Here is an 18,584-nt window from a genome sequence, read left to right as displayed (position 1 = left end):
CTCATCTGACCCCACTTACAACCAACGTTCCCTCTAATTTTTTATAGGCTGTGTGCGCAAAAAATATCATCCGTGCGCATTTTAAAGCAAGATTAAATTTTTGTGCGCTACAGAATGTTTGTTGGAGTTCAGTTATGGGCATTTTTGCGCAGGTCTTTCAGTTTGTCTAAATCAAGTTACAAAAATTTAATTTTTGTGCGCGCTATTTTAATTTGTGTGCGCGGGTTCGGAAAGTCGTGTGCGCGCGCACACGCGCACAGCTTAGAGGGAACAGTGCTTACAACCTCCTGTCCTTATGCAACAACTTATCCCTCCTGCTTTTTGCCCCTTATAGTATATTTCCACAGCTACTTTCATTTATTTGTCTCTGCTGAGGCTTATGACATCAATCTCAACAATGCCTATCAGGTACTACTGCATTGTTCTCTAAGAGGATATGTCAAATATGGAATCATGGTTATGTTTGCTCTTTAGCACCAAAAACAATGTGAGTTCATCTGTCACTATGACAATCAGTTTGTATCTGGCTTATTGCTTTCTCTGCTTACTTTTGAACTTTAAATTTTTCCAGTAAACATGTTGAAGCATACTGACAGGCAGTAGCTTCCCAGCTCTTTGTATTTATAGCAAACTAGCTGATGACATTGCACATCTTTAAAATAATGCAATATTAAAAAACAAATACTCTTTTTTCAAACATTCCTTCTTGCTGATAAGTTCTCTATGCTATGGAATACCACCATGCCATTGATCAAATAGGTAAGTGGGCCTGTCCTCATCACTATCTTTCAACCAATCAGGGTAGTAGGTAAATAGACCCTTAGGGCTGTGACAGACGGGGGGAATGGCAGGCATGTTTTGTCCTTTGTCACAATGCACAGCTGAGCAGTTCTAAAATAGTACTGTCTGCCCAATCCAACTGTTCCACTGGGAATGTTTGAGATTTGGGGGTAAATGGATACCAGAATTCACATCAGCCCTGCCCCAGTAAAGCTTACAGTCTCTATCATTTCCTCTTTCGGATAGATGCCTTTTCACTTTTGTTGTATGCTTTACCATCCATTGCTCATTGCTTAGTATGCACCATCTAGTGGCCTACATACTTCTGATTTTTCTTTGCAATATATCTGCCTTGGTTTGACCCTGATATTGTCATTTCTTATAAATCCATCACAGTTGCTGCAACTGAAAACACTGTACCCAGTTGTCTTGTGGTGTTTGATGCCCACGCAGCATGGGGCATTTTTATCAAGCTATGCAAAAAAAGTGGAGTGGAATTAGTTTAATACATAATGCATCATTGCTTGTAAATTATAAGTCTCAGCCTGTCACTGACAGAAACAAGTAAGCACCAGGCACAAATAAAATCAATAAAACTGAGGCGCCATAAAGCCAAATGGTCATTACTAAGCACCATCTATAAGAACACAATTGTCAGTGTATTCAGGGCTGTTGCATGTTATACATCAATAACCTTGTTATGAGCTAAAGAGGACCCTGACAGAAAGGTTGGACCTCCATTGGAGCTTGAAATGCAAATCTAACGCCACTGACATCAGCATCAAGGGGCTGCGCATCAAAACACATCAATGAAAACGCAGCTTCTCCCATAACAAGGAAAATGGCAGAGACGCGCACATATCGCTAAAGTCCCACACGCCCTGAAAAAGTGTAAATTCAGCACTCCTGACACAGGAACACCAACATCCATCAAAGAGACTGGAGCATAGTTTTAAAGTGTAACTTTATTTCATTTGTTTTTCCGGCTTCACTAGTTTACCCCTCCTCAAAGGGAATTCAAAACTCCCACAACAACGCCCCCACGCATTGCCCAGTCTCCTGCCTCGCAGCGTTATGCCTTCCTGTGGCCCCGCCCCCTCAGTTCCTTCCGTTCACGTGACTGTAACGGGCGGAATTTTTGAAATTTCTATCTGTTAGTGCGAGAAGCGCGGAAATGTATCGGGGGCCCGCGAGCCCGACCTACTGCCAACTGGATCACGTGACGGCCGCCGCCGCCGGGTTCCCTATCCCCGCCGCTACGGAGTGGCGTGCGGTCAATCGAGGACGATGAACCGGGAGCGAGCAGCGAGAGAAAAACAGCATGGCTGGCAGCATAGGGGAGAGGAGAGAGGTGCGGCCTTTATTGGTGTCAGTGTGAAAAGGGCGTATAATGCACAGCTTTCTAGAGGTTGTACTGTAAGGCAGGGGAGCTTGCCGGGAGCTGTAGTACACCAGCTAGGACGCACTATTAGTATGAGCTACGTGATACCCCCTTTAGGCGTTGTTATAGCTACGTATATCAGTTCCCCCGGTGGTGTAAGCCCCGCCCCTCCCGTTGTTGTTCCACGCTGTGGTTGCTGAGAGTTTATTGTTATGTTCCCTGTCAGTTGGGGCAGCGGGAATACTCCCGGGATGTTCCTGAGCTGTCATTATTCCCCGGGGGCCTCCTCCTGTATCAGTGAGTGCCCGAGCAGGCCGACTTCACTTCTGGCCGCAGCTGCTCTCTGCAGGGGAAGATGCTGGAGAGGGTCCTCACCTTTCTGTTCCCTAACCTGGCCTCTAAAGAGGAGCCCTCACATGGTGGGGAGCAGGATGAGACAGAGGGGGGCAAGGCACCAATGGCACAGGAGAGTTGCATAGAGGTACACTGCCATGTAATAATCCTCACTTGTCTCTATATAGACTGCAGGAATTCCCTCATGCCTTAAACTACAACCCTCTGCACCATCTGATATTTGACAGTAAATGTCAGATGCCAGGAGCTGCAAGATGGACATCGCAGCGGGCACGGGAGAGAATTTTGGGTCTAGTATTTATTTTAATTGAATCTGACACATCATTTTTCTTTTCTCACCCTAAAGGACTTCAAAGTTCTCAATCTCCTTGGCAAAGGCTCGTTTGCCTGTGTGTACAGGGCCCAGTCTATCAACACTGGCATCGATGTAGCCATCAAAATGGTAAGTATAAAGGAAGGTTCACAACCTCTGTAGACAGATGCTGCTTTGCCAGGGCTGGAGGAACTGAAATGATGTGTCTAAATCACCTGCTGCCCTTATACTTTAAGGGTTATGCCACATGAAATGTCAGGAAACTTGGGGAAAACAAAGCACTGCCTATATTTTGCCACCGATGATTCACTTTATTGCCCATGGAAAATCATTCCAGGAAGATTTGTTGTTCGCGGTAGCCCAAATGTAACCGCCGGCAACAAATCTCCCTGTGTGCCTTTACACTAAAGTACAACCACTGCCAAGCAGGTAGTGAAAGTTGATACTAAAATTACTTAGCTTCCTGAGAAATTTGGATCTATTTAGTAATGTTATTGCAGAAAGAAAAATGGCAACCATATTATATGTTATGAGTGGCACAATGCGTTACAATGTATACTCCCTGTCATTTATATATTACTTAGTATTCCATCCCTGTTCCTTTTATTTGTACTTAAAATTTCTTGAGCAGTGTTGAAATGTAAAGGCTTGTTTTTTTCAATTTACAGATAGACAAAAAAGCCATGCAGAAGGTTGGAATGGTGCAGAGAGTCCGAAATGAAGTTGAGATCCATTGTCAGTTAAAACACCCTTCTATCCTGGAGGTAAGTTATTCACTTTTATATTTCACTGTGACATGTACTTGATTGTTTTCATATATAATTTATTCTAGTCTCATTTTTTGTTTTAGCTGTATAATTATTTTGAAGACAGCAATTATGTGTATCTGATTCTTGAGATGTGCCACAATGGGGAGATGAACAGGTTTTTAAAGAACAGGAAAAAACCTTTCTCTGAAGATGAAGGTAAATATAATGTTGGTTGTTACGGCTACATATTCAGTGTATGTATGTTTGGACGATTTCATTGTAGAATAACTGTTCATGTTCAGCAGTGGCTGCACAAATAGGGTAAAGCAGTTGCACAAGGAATGTTTTACTTAAGTTAATATCTTAATACAGCGTGAGCTTAAAAATGAGAATTTAATCGGAATTGTGTTTTCTAGTGCTAAGTTCATTCTAGTATTTCATCAGAGTTTAATATTTTCCTGGCACAATGTAATAGCTGTGTGACAACTAAATATCTGTTTAATGCTAGCCTTTAATTAAGGGGAATTATTTAATATTGGGGAAGTAACAGTATAAACAGTAGGTCAAATAATTTGTAGAGGCCTAGGGATGTAAAGGGCATGTTGGAGTTCCTGACTTTAGTGTGAAAAAAATCTAAATGCTATAAACTTATTTAATTATGTTTTTTTGTTTTACAGCCCGTCATTTTATGCACCAAATTGTTACCGGAATGCTGTATCTTCATTCACATGGTATATTACATCGGGATCTTACCCTTTCCAATCTACTGCTGTCTAGTGACATGAATATCAAAATTGCAGATTTTGGCTTAGCAACTCAGTTGAAAATGCCAAATGAGAAGCATTTTACTATGTGTGGCACACCAAACTACATTGCTCCTGAAATTGCTACACGGAGTGCTCATGGCCTTGAGTCAGATGTCTGGTCCTTGGGATGTATGCTGTATACTTTTCTTGTTGGAAGACCACCTTTTGACACAGACACTGTAAAGAATACGCTGAATAAAATTGTACTGGCAGACTATGAAATGCCTGACTTTGTGTCAAGGGAGGCCAAAGACTTAATATTTCAGTTGCTAAGAAAAAACCCAGCAGATCGGTTAAGCCTTTCATCAGTTTTAGACCATGCATTTATGACTGGTTTCTCTAATGTCCAAAGTAAAGTTATGGGAGCTGTTGAGGACTCCATTGATAGTGGGCATGCTACAATCTCCACTGGTTTCACTGGCTCTTCTGGAGTTAGTATAAGTGGCCGTTTTCAGGAGAAAAGGATCTTGTCTGGCCCTTCCCTCCCTAACAAAGTCAATATATTCCAATTTAGGGATAAGCATCCTGCTGAAAGATCAAATGGTGGAAGCTTTCATAATACACAGAGGGAAAATAATGACTTTTCTGAGGGCAATGGAAGGAAAACTGTTGCCTGTGAGGACAGACCACATTCTCGTTACCTGCGAAGGGCTCATTCCTCTGACAGGTCAGGAACTTCTCAAAGCCAAACTTATGGTAAACCAAGCAGCTTTTCAGAGAGGTGCCATTCAGTGGAGATGCTTGCTAAACCAAGTAATTTAAAGGGCTATTGTACTTCTTCGCCACCTAAAAGCTATGGAGATATTCCACAGATGTTTACAGATGAACGTTCTTTGGAGAGACACACTTCTCCCCCAGTAAAAGAAAAAACCCCGTAAGTAAAACGTCATAACCTATAGTAATATGTGTAATGTGTTGTGGTGTTCATAACCACAGATAGGAACATATTTGTTTCTTGAATCTGTTTAATCTGATTTAGGGAAGTGCCACATGCAAGGTTGCTTATATCTATTTAGATTTGTAAGGATATACAAATATTTACTGCTTCAAAAATGTTCTCATACATTAGAGGTGTGCTTATTAACACTGAAGACCAACATCACCGGTGTTGTTGGCCATAATGTTGCCAACAATCAGATCTTTGCTTTTGTTTTCTAACTTGTTAGTGACTATTCAAATCTAATTGCTGATCAGTTGCTATGTTGCTGGTGATGTTTGTCTCCAGTGTTAATAAATACGCCCTTTAGGGTATAATCCAAAAATATGTCCCAAGTAAATAGAATAGGAAAATCTTTTATTTAGCTCATGTATTAGTATACAGTATTGTATATTTCAGGCACTCGAAAATCTGCCTGCATCTCATTATTAAAACTGGGGTATTAATGTAAAGTTGGTCCTCCTTTTGGGGCTATAACAGCCTCTACATTTTTGAGAATTATTGCTTGGTGTTGGAACATTGTTGGTGGGATCTGCTTCTAGTGAGCCACAGGATTCTAATTAATCCCACAAGGGTTCAGTTGTGTTGAGATCAAGGTCATTCACTCATTCACACCTAATACAAATTATTTCTGTACATGACCTAGAAAATAAAATCTGATGTTCTCTTAGACTGCTTGTATGAATGCAAACGGTAGCATTACATATCACATAACTTTTTACTGGGCTAACATGGATGCAACCATGTTAATCTTTAAAAAAGATGTGGAATCCACTGGGATCAATTAGGTGTCCAGAAAGACAGAATCAGATTATCTGGGATAACGTTTTTCCATTTAATACAGATGGTGCATATTCTTGAGTAATAGAATTGTCCTGCCAATTAGTAGTAAGGTAAAACCACACTAATCTGTGTTTCGCTAAATGCTAGGTGGGCAGTGATTGCTAGCTAGGCAGTGATTGCTTATTACCTTTTGCACTTGTACATACAGGTATGTATCTGTGTCTGTGTGTAACTGCATGTGTAAAATACAGTGTATATAACTATGCTTATGTTATCTGAAATATAAACGGCTTTGTTTGATGTGCCTGTTATTTATAGCATTTAAGCTTTATCCTTTTGTAGATAAGGTCCTGTATTTATCCTTTAGCTAACAGATTCATTGGAAGATGAGAGGAAAATATTATAACTCTATCAGCAGGTGCTAAAGACAAACTATTTTTTTTATTTATAGATTATTGTTTTATGTTTTTACAAAACCAAAAAGAAGAAAAACAGTCAAAAGACAACAAATTTGATTCCATGGTTTTATGACTTGTTTGTGATCTAAATGGCATGTATGTTTGCAGCTGTTTTTGTTTTTGTTTTTTCTCCTTATCTTTTTGGTAATGTAAAATAGTCAGTGTAAATTGCAGTTTGATTGCAAATTATGTGAAAGCTGGTATTTTTTCTGTATAATATTGTACTGCTGGCTTACAAGTTAACCTGTGTCATTTTTAAAGGGGTTGTTCATCTTTGAGTTTGATGTAGAAAGTGATAATCTGAGATAATTTTCAGTTGGTCTTAATTTTTTTATTTGTAGTTTTTTAATTAGTTTTAGTTTAATTATTTACCTATAATTATTAGTTCGACAGCTTTTCAGCTTGGAAATTCAGCAGCAATCTGGTTGCTAGGTCCCAAATTAACCTAGCAACCAAAGAGTGGTTTAAAGGAATAGTATAGGACCTGAATAGAAAAATAAAAAGTAACAATATCAGTAAAATAATAGCTACGCAGAAATTAATTTTCATGAGTTTACTGTGCCAGAAGTATATGGGCAGTATATTGTTGGCCAATCAGGCTGATGTGATTGGCCCAGGCTAAAGAATGAATCACATAGAAGCACATGCAGACCTTTTGGACAAGGGCTATATCCATTGCCTGGCGTAGAGCTTGCCTGATTTCTTTTGTCACCATAATTTAATATCTTACCAAGTTGTGGTTACAGACAGGGTTTTAGATGCCCTAGACAGTCCCAGTTGTTTAGGGAAGACTGGCTAAGCTGCCAAATTAGACATGTAAATATTTCAAGAACAGCTTTTATTTTATACCATAATGAGAAATCAAAGAGCACAGACTCTGCTACTTTCCATATGCGTTTTCTACTTCGGAAGAGAGAAGCCAATATTCTCCCACCTGCTCCGTTGTGTGTCTGCACTGATGGGAATGGTATTGGCCTGCGTCTCCTGTGCCCTTACGGCCGTGGCAAAAGGGGAGATTAGTCGCATGCAACAAATCTCCCTGAAATGCCATCCCACTTGCTAGAATGTAAATCGCTGGTGGCATGGCATACACGGAGCTGAAATCACCAAAGTTTTCATCCCACCGGCGATCTACATTCTAGCCGGTGGGATGGCATTTCAGGGGGAGATTTGTTGTGTGGCGACTAATCTCCCCGTCTGTCACAGCCCTTAACCTCACAACTGTGGAATGATTTGAAGATAAATAGAAGAGCTATGAATAAAAGGAATTCTCAATCTAGCCTTAAGATTAATATAGGAACCAGATAACGTGCTAAAGTAATACTGATAAACTAATACTGTGATTCATCTCAACAACTGGAGTGCCAGCTGATGAAATTCGGTTTCCAAATCGGTTTTCAGTGGGACTGACGCCCAGTACTCTGGGCCTGACTGACTTAGGAATTCTGGTTGCTTTGTGTGCAGTCTGTTTGATGATGGTCATGCAGCTAAAATTGCTCCATGTGTAAGTTCATATAACTGCAGAAACCAAGTTTATGATACCTCCATTGTATCTAGGTATGTTTATTTCAACACAAGTTTATTTAGAGAAAGTGACTTGTTTTGCATAAGATTACTTTTAAAGAGGAAAAGTATTTTGTCCATTGTATATTTTTACTTAGGGAAATTGAACATTTAAAAAAAATAAATCTGATAATGACTGTTCACTTTTCCTTTTTCCCAAGTTCTGAGTTCATGTGCCCAGCAAAGCAAATTACTCCAAGATCCGGCGATAAGTGCCAAGCTGAAACTGTTCAACAGTGGTTTGGAGCAATGCAATTAAATGGTAAGTTGCACACTAAGCCAAGAGAATATTCTGACTTCTCAGTTTTGTATATCAGTTTAACATTCTTTATTTTCTTTCCCAGGTAAATTTAAAAATACGCCAGATACAAGCAGTGTTAGTAACATGGGTGGAGATTTCTACAGCCAACAGACCATGCAAAATGGAGCTCCGCAATATGCCTGGAATGATGTAAAGAGGAAAAAAGATACAGACTCCTCCGTTGAGAGTGTCCTGCGAGGAATAAGTAAACTCCCTTCTGGACAGCACAAGGCTGAAAAAAGTCAGTTTGGGGAGCAGAGCAAAGCCAGGGTACCACAGCAGGCATTTGGATCCAGTACCCTGCGATCCATTATTTCTCCATTAAATGCGGAAAGATTGAAACCAATCAGACAAAAAACAAAGAATGCAGTGGTATGTTGAAACAAAGGGAACAACATTTTTTTTGTATAACCTAGACAAAATATTTATTTAATAGAAGTTTGCATTTCTCAAATTACTTGTGCAAACAGTGGTCACTTGAGATATTAGTTTTCGAAATCCTTATACATTGCACTAAAAGAAATACCATTGTCGTTTTTATAATGTGACTTGCATGACTGTTTCACTTATTCATAGCTGTCTGATCACAGTATACAAACAGAAAATCGCTCCTCCCCACTCACTAAAGTCTCTCTCTGGGAATGGAAGTTATTCCCAGCTTGTATATATATCATTGTATAGTCTCTTCTCTAATTCATACAGATTCCCAGCCCAGAATATATATAGAACATGCATAGCTTATTACCCAGTAAATGTCCTCTTAGAGCTAAGAAAGGATAAGGAAAACAAATGATTATATTACTAAAGCCTTCAATTTATAGTCAGTATTTACGCCACAAGGTAGTTTAGCCCTACAGTTTTAGTATTTCCTTTTGCACACTCTTCATGTTCTGTAGATAAAATAGTTCAGGCATTCAGAATTAAAAGGAAAGTTATATAGCCCATGTAATCATGTAAATGTACACTGTTGTAACTGGTCTCCAAATCAAGTTGTGGTCTCATTGTTTCCCTTTAAATCTCAGTACAGAATTGCATTGCTAACGCTATTTTGATTAATGGGCAAATTTCAAATTTGTTCCTGTTATGATGCACTAACATGTCACCTAGCCCTTAATAAGCAATGTACCTTTTACTGGTTTAAACAGCACTTAAAGTAAATGTCTAATTAGTATGGGTTAATGTACTAATGTACTTAATGTAAGTAATGTACTTACTTACAATTTTGTACCATGCAGGGAGGTTTAATCCCAAATAGGTACAACAGCCCTAGGGTATCCCCTTTGGAGCTAAACACATTGCCTAGTTATACCCCCTCTTATTCTCCCTAGAAGCTCTGTTTTACTTTTATATTATTATGAAAAAAACAAACAAACATTTTTTTCTAGGTTAGTATCCTTGAGACCGGAGAAGTCTGTATGGAATTCCTAAAAGAGCAAAATTCTCAAGAACGTGTAAAAGAGGTGTTAAGGATATCTTGTGATGGAAATTTGGTGAGTACAAAAAAGAAGTTTATTTGTAAAAAGAAGATATCAGTTTTAGTATTTAGTAATTTACAATAAATGTTAGGGGCACAGCTCATGCCTTTTGCACAGATTTTGAATGCTTTTAAAAATTCTCAATGTCTCCAACTTGCTAAACTCCAGGAGCAATCTAACTAATTTTGGCTATGAAAACAAATCATTAAAATCATTTAGGAGATCCCTATTCCATTAGTAAAATAGAATGTTTTGCTAAATTACATGCAGAGCAATTTCAAATTAGTTGTGCTGGTGGGCAGTGCCTCAGTGCCTATATAGTATATATACTACAGATGAAACAATTAAAACAACATGTTGGTAACCTAGAGACTGCGGGTGGGCTTTACTATTTGTCTGCTATTGTTCCTGTCATAGACTTGCTTTACATGCTATTTTATACTACAGCTCTTTGACCAGAAAAGTTCTGAGGTTCTTGAATCCGCATTGGCTGTGTGATGTCTAAATTGTCCATCTTGCCACCTCACCTTTCATACGAAACAAAGCATCTGCACAGAGCATTGGTGAGGGATGGGGCACACAGATTAGCACAAAATTCATGTAATTTGTGTTGGCTTGTACTGGAGTCTATGGCTGATGAGCATGGCATTGTTACTGAGGAAATGCTTAGTCAAAATTACAACTATGCCATAAGCCTTATTAGTAAAGTAAAAATAAGCATGCTTATGCAGTAATAGAGAACAGAATGTGAGAAGAAATGACTGTTCTCTTTATATGTATATACATTGTGATAACTTTTTTTTTTTTTTAACCAATTAGATTTATGTGTATCATCCAAATGAAGGGAAAGGTTTTCCTTTAGTTGAGAGACCTCCATCTCCTCCAGAAAACATGCGCAGTTACACTTTTGACAGTTTACCAGGTAAAGCGACACTAAAAAAAGAAACATTTTTGAACATATTAAAGGGAAGATATGTACTAGGTGTTGATCCAGTACTAATGTGTGTAGGTTATTCAGCACAGCAAGCATTTTATGTACTATTTAATTTGCTGAGGTTAAATGAAATAGCAGCTGTAGTCTCCAATAACAACACTCTCCCAGTAGCCAGATTAGCATGAAAATTCTAGGTTTGCCTTGCTTGTAACACAAAATTACATTTGAATTGAGCATCTGTAATATGGGAATGCTTTTCTTTTTCTCAGAATAAAAAGTCACACACAACTTTTTTAAATCCATAACTGGTTAGAATAATTTTCCTTGTATTTACTCTTCTTTAGAAAAATATTGGAAAAAATATCAGTATGCTGCAAAGTTCATACAACTCGTACGATCTAAAATGCCAAAGGTTACCTACTACACAAGATACGCAAAGTGTATGTTAATGGAAAATGGTCCCAATGCTGATTTTGAAGTCTGCTTCTATGATGGTAAGTATATGCTACGCAACTGTGTTACAGTTCATGTTGTGCAGAACAAACCACAGCTAGCATGATAACCATTTGCAAGTTAAGTAATGAAGATAAATATTTTAAAAGTATATGTTATCCCTGAATATCAGTGCAAAGCAAAAGACCAGATCCAAGGTCTGCTAAGGAAATTGGCAGAATGTCAGTGCTTTGAAAGAATTATTTGTATACGGCCAAATCTTGACCATTCTAGCATTAAGACCAGTAGCGCACAGTTTTCATAATTACAAAATAGGCAAAAATTGTGCAGCAGAAGCTGGTGATGTTATACAAGTTGGGATCTACTGTCCCTTTAAAAAGTATATGTTATCTTGTTCCCTCGGACAGTGCCCTCGGCCCTTACTTTTGGGGTGGCAAGATCCCTGGAGATGTAGTAGTAATTCTTGGTTGTTGTAATATGATTTATCATTTACACTAACCTTTTAAATCTAACAATGCAAAATTGTATTTGACTTTTTCTGTATAGGAGCAAAGATCCATAAGACCCCTGATTTGATAAGAGTCATAGAGAAATCTGGAAAATCATACACCGTGGAAGGGAGTAGATTGAGCACCTTGTCTGATCAAGTTCGATCGTATGTGAATCATGCCAATGAGGTAATGTCTGCAGACAGCACAAATTTAGCAAGCCCTGTGTTTTATACCAACAGCGTAGATGTGCACAGCTCTTAGGCTCAGTAGACACACTAGGCTGTTTCTCCATTTGCATAAAAACAGCTGATAAAAAATGGATCCGCACCCATCTGTTAAGTGTAGTGACAGGCACTACCTGTGTTCACACACCAGATTTTGGTGTAAAAATGCGTACCTTCACATTTTTGCCCTGAAATCTACTCCTTGTGGACACAGACTAATGCAGTGCACCACGGAGTGGGTGAGTGCAGATCTACTCCCATCTGCCTGCGTGACTTTAACCTTAGTATAGGAGAAAAATTAGGCAGCTGCTCCATACTCCATAAAAAAATTTAAATCTTCTTTTAGTCCATATAAAAACCTAAATAAAGATTATAAAATATATTCTTTTTATGAAGTACAGAGCTGCTGCCCTAATTTTTCTCCTGGAACACAAATCTACAATGTAGGACACCAAGAAGTGGTGTCTATAGGTGAACTGGGAGCAGCTGTCTTCTTTTGTACTACCTGGCAATTAGGCTTAGACTAGGATCTAGGATCTGCTCAGTGTCTGATGAAATGTCTTTATAGCAAGATTATAGGAGTGGATCTAGAGACCTGGAGTGTGATAGCCCAGAGTTAGAGCTATAGAATTCAATGCATTGGGCATATGTGTCAGCACAAAATTCTTTGCTGTGGTCCAGAAAAAGCAAAAGATAATAGGAGGAATAATGTTGAGTTGCTAAAAAAACAAAGAATTCAGGATCTGACCCCTTTCTGTATTGCTGATTTTTGCATTAAACAGAGCCATTGCGTTTGCCTTTCTTTGGAATCTGCAATCAACACAGAGGAGAAAAAGGGTGAAAATATTTCTTTGTTTCCAATAACGTTTGGCAGGTAAGTGAATTACAAATAAGTATTTGCTTGGCCATGTTGTAGGAGAATTGGGCTCTTTATATTGTGTGCAGAAAAAAAAATTCTTAATGGCACGGGTACTCTCCAGCCTTAAAGGGACATGTCATCCTACATAATAGTTTTGTGTATGCGTTAGAATAGGCTACATAATAATAGACATTGGGGGTGGGAAGGTGAATGTGAGGAGGGGGGCAGGGACATCTAGGAAGTGCAGAAATTAAAAAGGGGTTTTATGTTTAATTTATATAGGACTTTTACCGTAGAACTTTTTATGCCAGGTTGACTTATCACCTTTATCATATCAGTTCTCTTATTCCTTTGAATTAGTGCGTTAACCTTCACAGTAAAACAAAAAAAAAACCTATGCCATATATTTAATATATAAGGATGTGTATATGCTTGTGTATGTTTTCTGCCTATTCTTTAATACAAAATCTATATATTCCTGGTATTTTTTGTTCGCTAAAGGCTCACTGGCTTTGTTTTTTTACATTTGCTATCTCCTCCTCTTCCCCCCCCCCCCTATAATCAGGAGAGTTTGTTTAAAGGGGTAGTGTCCTCCTTTATTCACAATTTTTTAGCATAAGTAAAATAAATACAACTTGTGCTGAAAATGTATTCTGCCTGTACTTTTATTATGCTTTTAAATCGTCCCTTCCTGGAATCTTTCAATCTTTGGCTTGTTTAGTGCAAAAAAAACAAAACATAGATATTTCTTAATAAAACAATAGGGAAAGTATGATCAGCACAAGGCCCCATTTAACTAACACTTATCAAGGGGGTATATTTTTAAGACACTGCTGATCCCAGCTTTATTTTTTAATGCTTGTTTGATGTTAATAACCATTTCATCTGTAAGAATGTGTTTATATTTTGCAGGAGGCCAGCTATAACAGAATCTCCTAGGACACAACTAACTATAGATAGTGCTAGAGAAAGAAAAGATGAGCAGAGTTCTGCTAACAGAGTATTACACAGCAGTGCAACGTCTCCACCCCAGATGCCTAACATTAATCCCTCTGTAAGTTCTAAAACAGATGTGATATTTTATATAGCAGCTTTCAATATCTGCTGTGTGACACCACCACCAATTCCTATATTTAATAATGAAATATTTGATTTTTTTTTTTATTAAAGCTTATTTCCTATGAGGGTTCTGTATTCTCTGCTACCACCGCCCAACCTTCACCACCTACTTCAAATACTCTCAAGACTCATGCTCCAGATCGTGCTCAGGTCCTAAAATCTGTTTTTGTTGAAAATGTAGGCTGGGCATCTCAGGTGAGTATCTGAATTATATTACATAAATGTATATTCCATTTTATTAGAAAATTAGTCTAGTATTTCTGTTGTTCCAGAACCTTAAATGGATATAAATACCCTTTGTTTACTTTATATCTAGTCCAGACCCTGAAGCCATAACCCTTTTAATAGGACCTTGAATGTTCATATTGTTATTTTTGTACCCATAGCTGACTGCATAGTGACTGCTGCTGAAATTTGTTTATTGCCCTAAAGTAATTCAGCATCATCAATGTGTCATTTTCAGAATGTGTGGTGTACTAAGCACAGCTTGGATATAGATACAAGGGCAGATATTTAAAGAGACCGTCATGCCCATATATGTGGTGGTTTTTATAGTGACTGCTTAAGAAAATTTGTATTAAATGTGCAGTTACTTTCATAAAACATCAGCTGCCCTCAGAGTGACTTACTGACAAAATAAGCAAATAAACGCAGTTTGGAAGCGGAAAATACATAGATTAAATCTGAAGCAGTGTTAGAAAAGAGCAAAAAGGATGCATGTATTGTGGGGAAGAAAACATTGGATTTAAAGAGAGCAGTTTGCCAGTTTATAGAATAGGCTTTAACTGTTCAATCAATAGAGAAGTTAATGAACACACACATGTTTACAGTTTTTTTTTTTTTTTTTTAACCCTTTACCAAATAGTTAAACAGTGGAGCAGTATGGGTCCAGTTCAATGATGGATCACAACTTGTTGTTCAACCAGGGGTCTCCTCCATAATTTATACCGCACCGAATGGACAGATAACAAGGTGAGCACATATAGAAATATTCTGCATTTTGGCCTTTGGAGCCTATGAATAAATCTGATTAGGAGTGCAGTCATGCCTCTAAGTGATTCTCAAGTCGTTCTTGCTTGTCAGTGGTGTAGTGCTTGTTTTGACTAAAGTCTCTCTAGCTGTTCATATGTAAACATTTGAGGAGAAATCCAGTTTTTTGCCTATGACAACTGCTCCATTTTGAAATTTTCTTTAATTTTTTTTTATCTTAATCATGTATGAGCAAAATTGTATGCAAGAAGGGTAGTTTAATAGCTTAACTCCCTATGTAGAAAGCCTTCTGTACAGGGTGCCCTTTGACAAGGTCCTCTCACTAAATACTACAAATATAATTCTTTCCCATTGTAAGGTATTGTGTTTATCATTTTAAAACTTTCCTGCAACATTTATCAACTGAGATTACCTGGTTAGACTATTTTATAACTGTTAAGTATCAAAAACATGGTGTGCAGCACTAAAATGCATGCGGTGTAGGGTTTTATAGGTTATCTATTGTTGTAGTTATTGCTGCAAAAGTGCAAACCTGCAGTGATACACCTTTAACTGGTTGTTCGCATGAAATTTAGCTTTTAGTATAATGTAGGCAATAATATTTTGAGAAAATTTGCAACCCTATTTTTTATGATTATTTCAGTTATCTAGCTTTTTGTTCAGCAGAAGAGGAAGGCAAAAAAATAATGTAAACCTAATTTAAACCAATTGCAAAGTTGCTAGGAATACGGCATTCTATAACATACTCAAAGTTAACCACCCTTTTCAGCCATTCATGCATATGATATGTAGTAAATGCTGTATGGCTGAAGGGAAATCTCTGTTGCCTGGTACATATGGATGCTGCAAACCTGTGCAATATTGCATTGTTGTCACAGTCACTTTGCTAGGTGTCCATCAAATAAACATTCCTGTCAAATCTCATCCTATTCGATTTTAAAGAATAGATAACTTTTAGTATGTTATAGAATGTACTATTCCTAGCAGCTTTGCATTTGGTCATCTTTATTTATTCTTCATAGTTATTGAATTATTTGCTTCGTTGTCTACATCTTTCCAGCTTTTTATTTTTATTGCTACGTTTTATTCCTTATCTTTCTATTTAGGCCCTCTTCTATTCATATTCCAGTCTTTCATAACTAAAAAAACTACAAAAAAAATTAAAACCAATTGCAAATTGTCTCAGAATAGCAATGTCTACATCATTATAAAAAGTTAATTTCAAGGTGAACCAAGCCCTTTAACGGTGCAACGTTAAAAGTAATAGTTCCAGAAACCAGTAAAGTCTAATTATGTGGGTGCTCATTCCCTTTGCTACAACACTGAGTGTAACACACAGTAAATTCTCTTTTCCAGACATGGGGAGAATGACAAACTTCCAGAGTACATCAAAAGCAAGTTGCAGTGTCTCTCCTCCATTCTAATGCTCTTTGCAAGTTCATCAAGTCACTAATGAGAGAAAGGCAGTGCCGTACAACACAACCACAATTTGCCAAATGAATGCAAGCCTTCAGAAGCGCTATGGAAAAGTAGTGCCTGCTGAGCCCTGTGATCTCTGTTGGCTATAAAATACCAGCCTCCCCTGGATTCTGTCTCATCACAGCATTTGTGTTGCCATTCAATAGGCAGCTCATTTTCTTTGTAAATATAAAGAGTAACACTTCTAGTATTTTGTGATAATGTCTTTCTTCAGATTCCTTTAATGTATTTTTCTACTGTAAGTTGGGGGGTTCAGTCATTTATATCATGAATGTCACATCTTTTACTATATATTTGTACATGTAAATGTTGTATGTTTTGTACAATTCAAAAAGTATATTTTTTATTTTTGTTAACTTATTTTGTATTCACAGTTTAACAAAATATTACTGCAACAACAAAACAATTAAAAACTGCAGTGAAATAAGATCATTCTGTGATCCTTTTAACATTCTTCCCATTAAATGGCTTCATTCAAATAAAGGAGCTGAGGTTGCCTTGTGTAAAAGTGAAACATTTCAGTAGCTTTCTCAAATATGTTTCCTTAAGAAGTACATAGGAAACTGTTCCTATCCACCCTGCAGCTTGATGGATTTCTATGTAAATGTGTTTTGGTTTTATAAGGGCAACTAAATCCAAAAACAGTGTGTGTGGTGTCTTTTATATATATACAGTGGTGTGAAAAACTATTTGCCCCCTTCCTGATTTCTTATTTTTTTGCATGTTTGTCACACTTAAATGTTTCTGCTCATCAAAAACCATTAACTATTAGTCAAAGATAACATAATTGAACACAAAATGCAGTTTTTAAATGAAGGTTTACGTTATTAAGGGAGAAAAAAAACTCCAAATCTACATGGCCCTGTGTGAAAAAGTGATTGCCCCCCTTGTTAAAAAATAACTTAAATGTGGTTTATCAATTTCAAATTTCAATATCAATTTCTGTAGTCACCCCCAGGCCTGATTACTGCCACACCTGTTTCAATCAAGAAATCACTTAAATAGGAGCTACCTGACACAGAGAAGTAGACCAAAAGCACCTCAAAAGCTAGACATCATGCCAAGATCCAAAGAAATTCAGGAACAAATGAGAACAAAAGTAATTGAGATCTATCAGTCTGGTAAAGGTTATAAAGCCATTTCTAAAGCTTTGGGACTCCAGCGAACCACAGTGAGAGCCATTATCCACAAATGGCAAAAACATGGAACAGTGGTGAACCTTCCCAGGAGTGGCCGGCCGACCAAAATAACCCCAAGAGAGACAACTCATCCGAGAGGCCACAAAAGACCCCAGGACAACATCTAAAGAACTGCAGGCCTCACTTGCCTCAATTAAGGTCAGTGTTCACGACTCCACCATAAGAAAGAGACTGGGCAAAAACGGCCTGCATGGCAGATTTCCAAGGCGCAAACCACTTTTAAGCAAAAAGAACATTATGGCTCGTCTCAATTTTGCTAAAAAACATCTCAATGATTGGCAAGACTTTTGGGAAAATATCTTGTGGACCGACGAGACAAAAGTTGAACTTTTTGGAAGGTGCGTGTCCCGTTACATCTGGCGTAAAAGTAACACAGCATTTCAGAAAAAGAACATCATACCAACAGTAAAATATGGTGGTGGTAGTGTGATGGTCTGGGGTTGTTTTGCTGCTTCAGGACCTGGAAGGCTTGCTGTGATAGATGGAACCATGAATTCTACTGTCTACCAAAAAATCCTGAAGGAGAATGTCTGGCCATCTGTTCGTCAACTCAAGCTGAAGCGATCTTGGGTGCTGCAGCAGGACAATGACCCAAAACACACCAGCAAATCCACCTCTGAATGGCTGAAGAAAAACAAAATGAAGACTTTGGAGTGGCCTAGTCAAAGTCCTGACCTGAATCCTATTGAGATGTTGTGGCATGACCTTAAAAAGGCGGTTCATGCTAGAAAACCCTCAAATAAAGCTGAATTACAACAATTCTGCAAAGATGAGTGGGCCAAAATTCCTCCAGAGCGCTGTAAAAGACTCGTTGCAAGTTATCGCAAACGCTTGATTGCAGTTATTGCTGCTAAGGGTGGCCCAACCAGTTATTAGGTTCAGGGGGCAATTATTTTTTCACACAGGGCCATGTAGGTTTGGATTTTTTTTCTCCCT

At 38.0% G+C, this 18,584-nt stretch overlaps 1 protein-coding gene across 2 annotated transcripts; it reads left to right on the top strand.

Moving 5' to 3' along the window:
* Positions 1-1,890: 1,890 nt before the first annotated feature.
* plk4 (polo like kinase 4) lies at positions 1,891-16,876 on the top strand. 2 transcript variants are annotated; one of them, NM_001128656.1, is given in 16 exon segments: positions 1,891-2,131; positions 2,862-2,957; positions 3,497-3,592; positions 3,679-3,793; positions 4,255-5,257; positions 8,286-8,386; positions 8,469-8,797; positions 9,811-9,915; positions 10,720-10,822; positions 11,179-11,328; positions 11,834-11,964; positions 12,785-12,876; positions 13,774-13,915; positions 14,032-14,175; positions 14,846-14,952; positions 16,327-16,876. In NM_001128656.1, coding segments are annotated over 16 exon segments (2,841 nt in total). In that variant the 5' UTR covers positions 1,891-2,101; the 3' UTR covers positions 16,424-16,876.
* The last annotated feature ends 1,708 nt before the right edge of the window (positions 16,877-18,584 follow it).

Source organism: Xenopus tropicalis, chromosome 1 (genome assembly GCF_000004195.4).
Source record: "Xenopus tropicalis strain Nigerian chromosome 1, UCB_Xtro_10.0, whole genome shotgun sequence".
Classification (NCBI taxonomy): domain Eukaryota; kingdom Metazoa; phylum Chordata; class Amphibia; order Anura; family Pipidae; genus Xenopus; species Xenopus tropicalis.
Note: the sequence above shows the minus strand (reverse complement) of the source record. Positions and strands in the feature narration are given on the sequence as shown.

Excerpts from the sequence above, each read along its gene's own strand:
- plk4 (XM_012958992.3), top strand. The coding sequence starts at position 2,517 with ATGCTGGAGAGGGTCCTCACCTTTCTGTTCCCTAACCTGGCCTCTAAA. Across the intron at positions 10,823-11,178 it reads CACTTTTGACAGTTTACCAG|AAAAATATTGGAAAAAATAT; the intron begins GTAAAGCGACAC and ends ACTCTTCTTTAG. Across the intron at positions 13,916-14,031 it reads TGCCTAACATTAATCCCTCT|CTTATTTCCTATGAGGGTTC; the intron begins GTAAGTTCTAAA and ends TTTTTATTAAAG.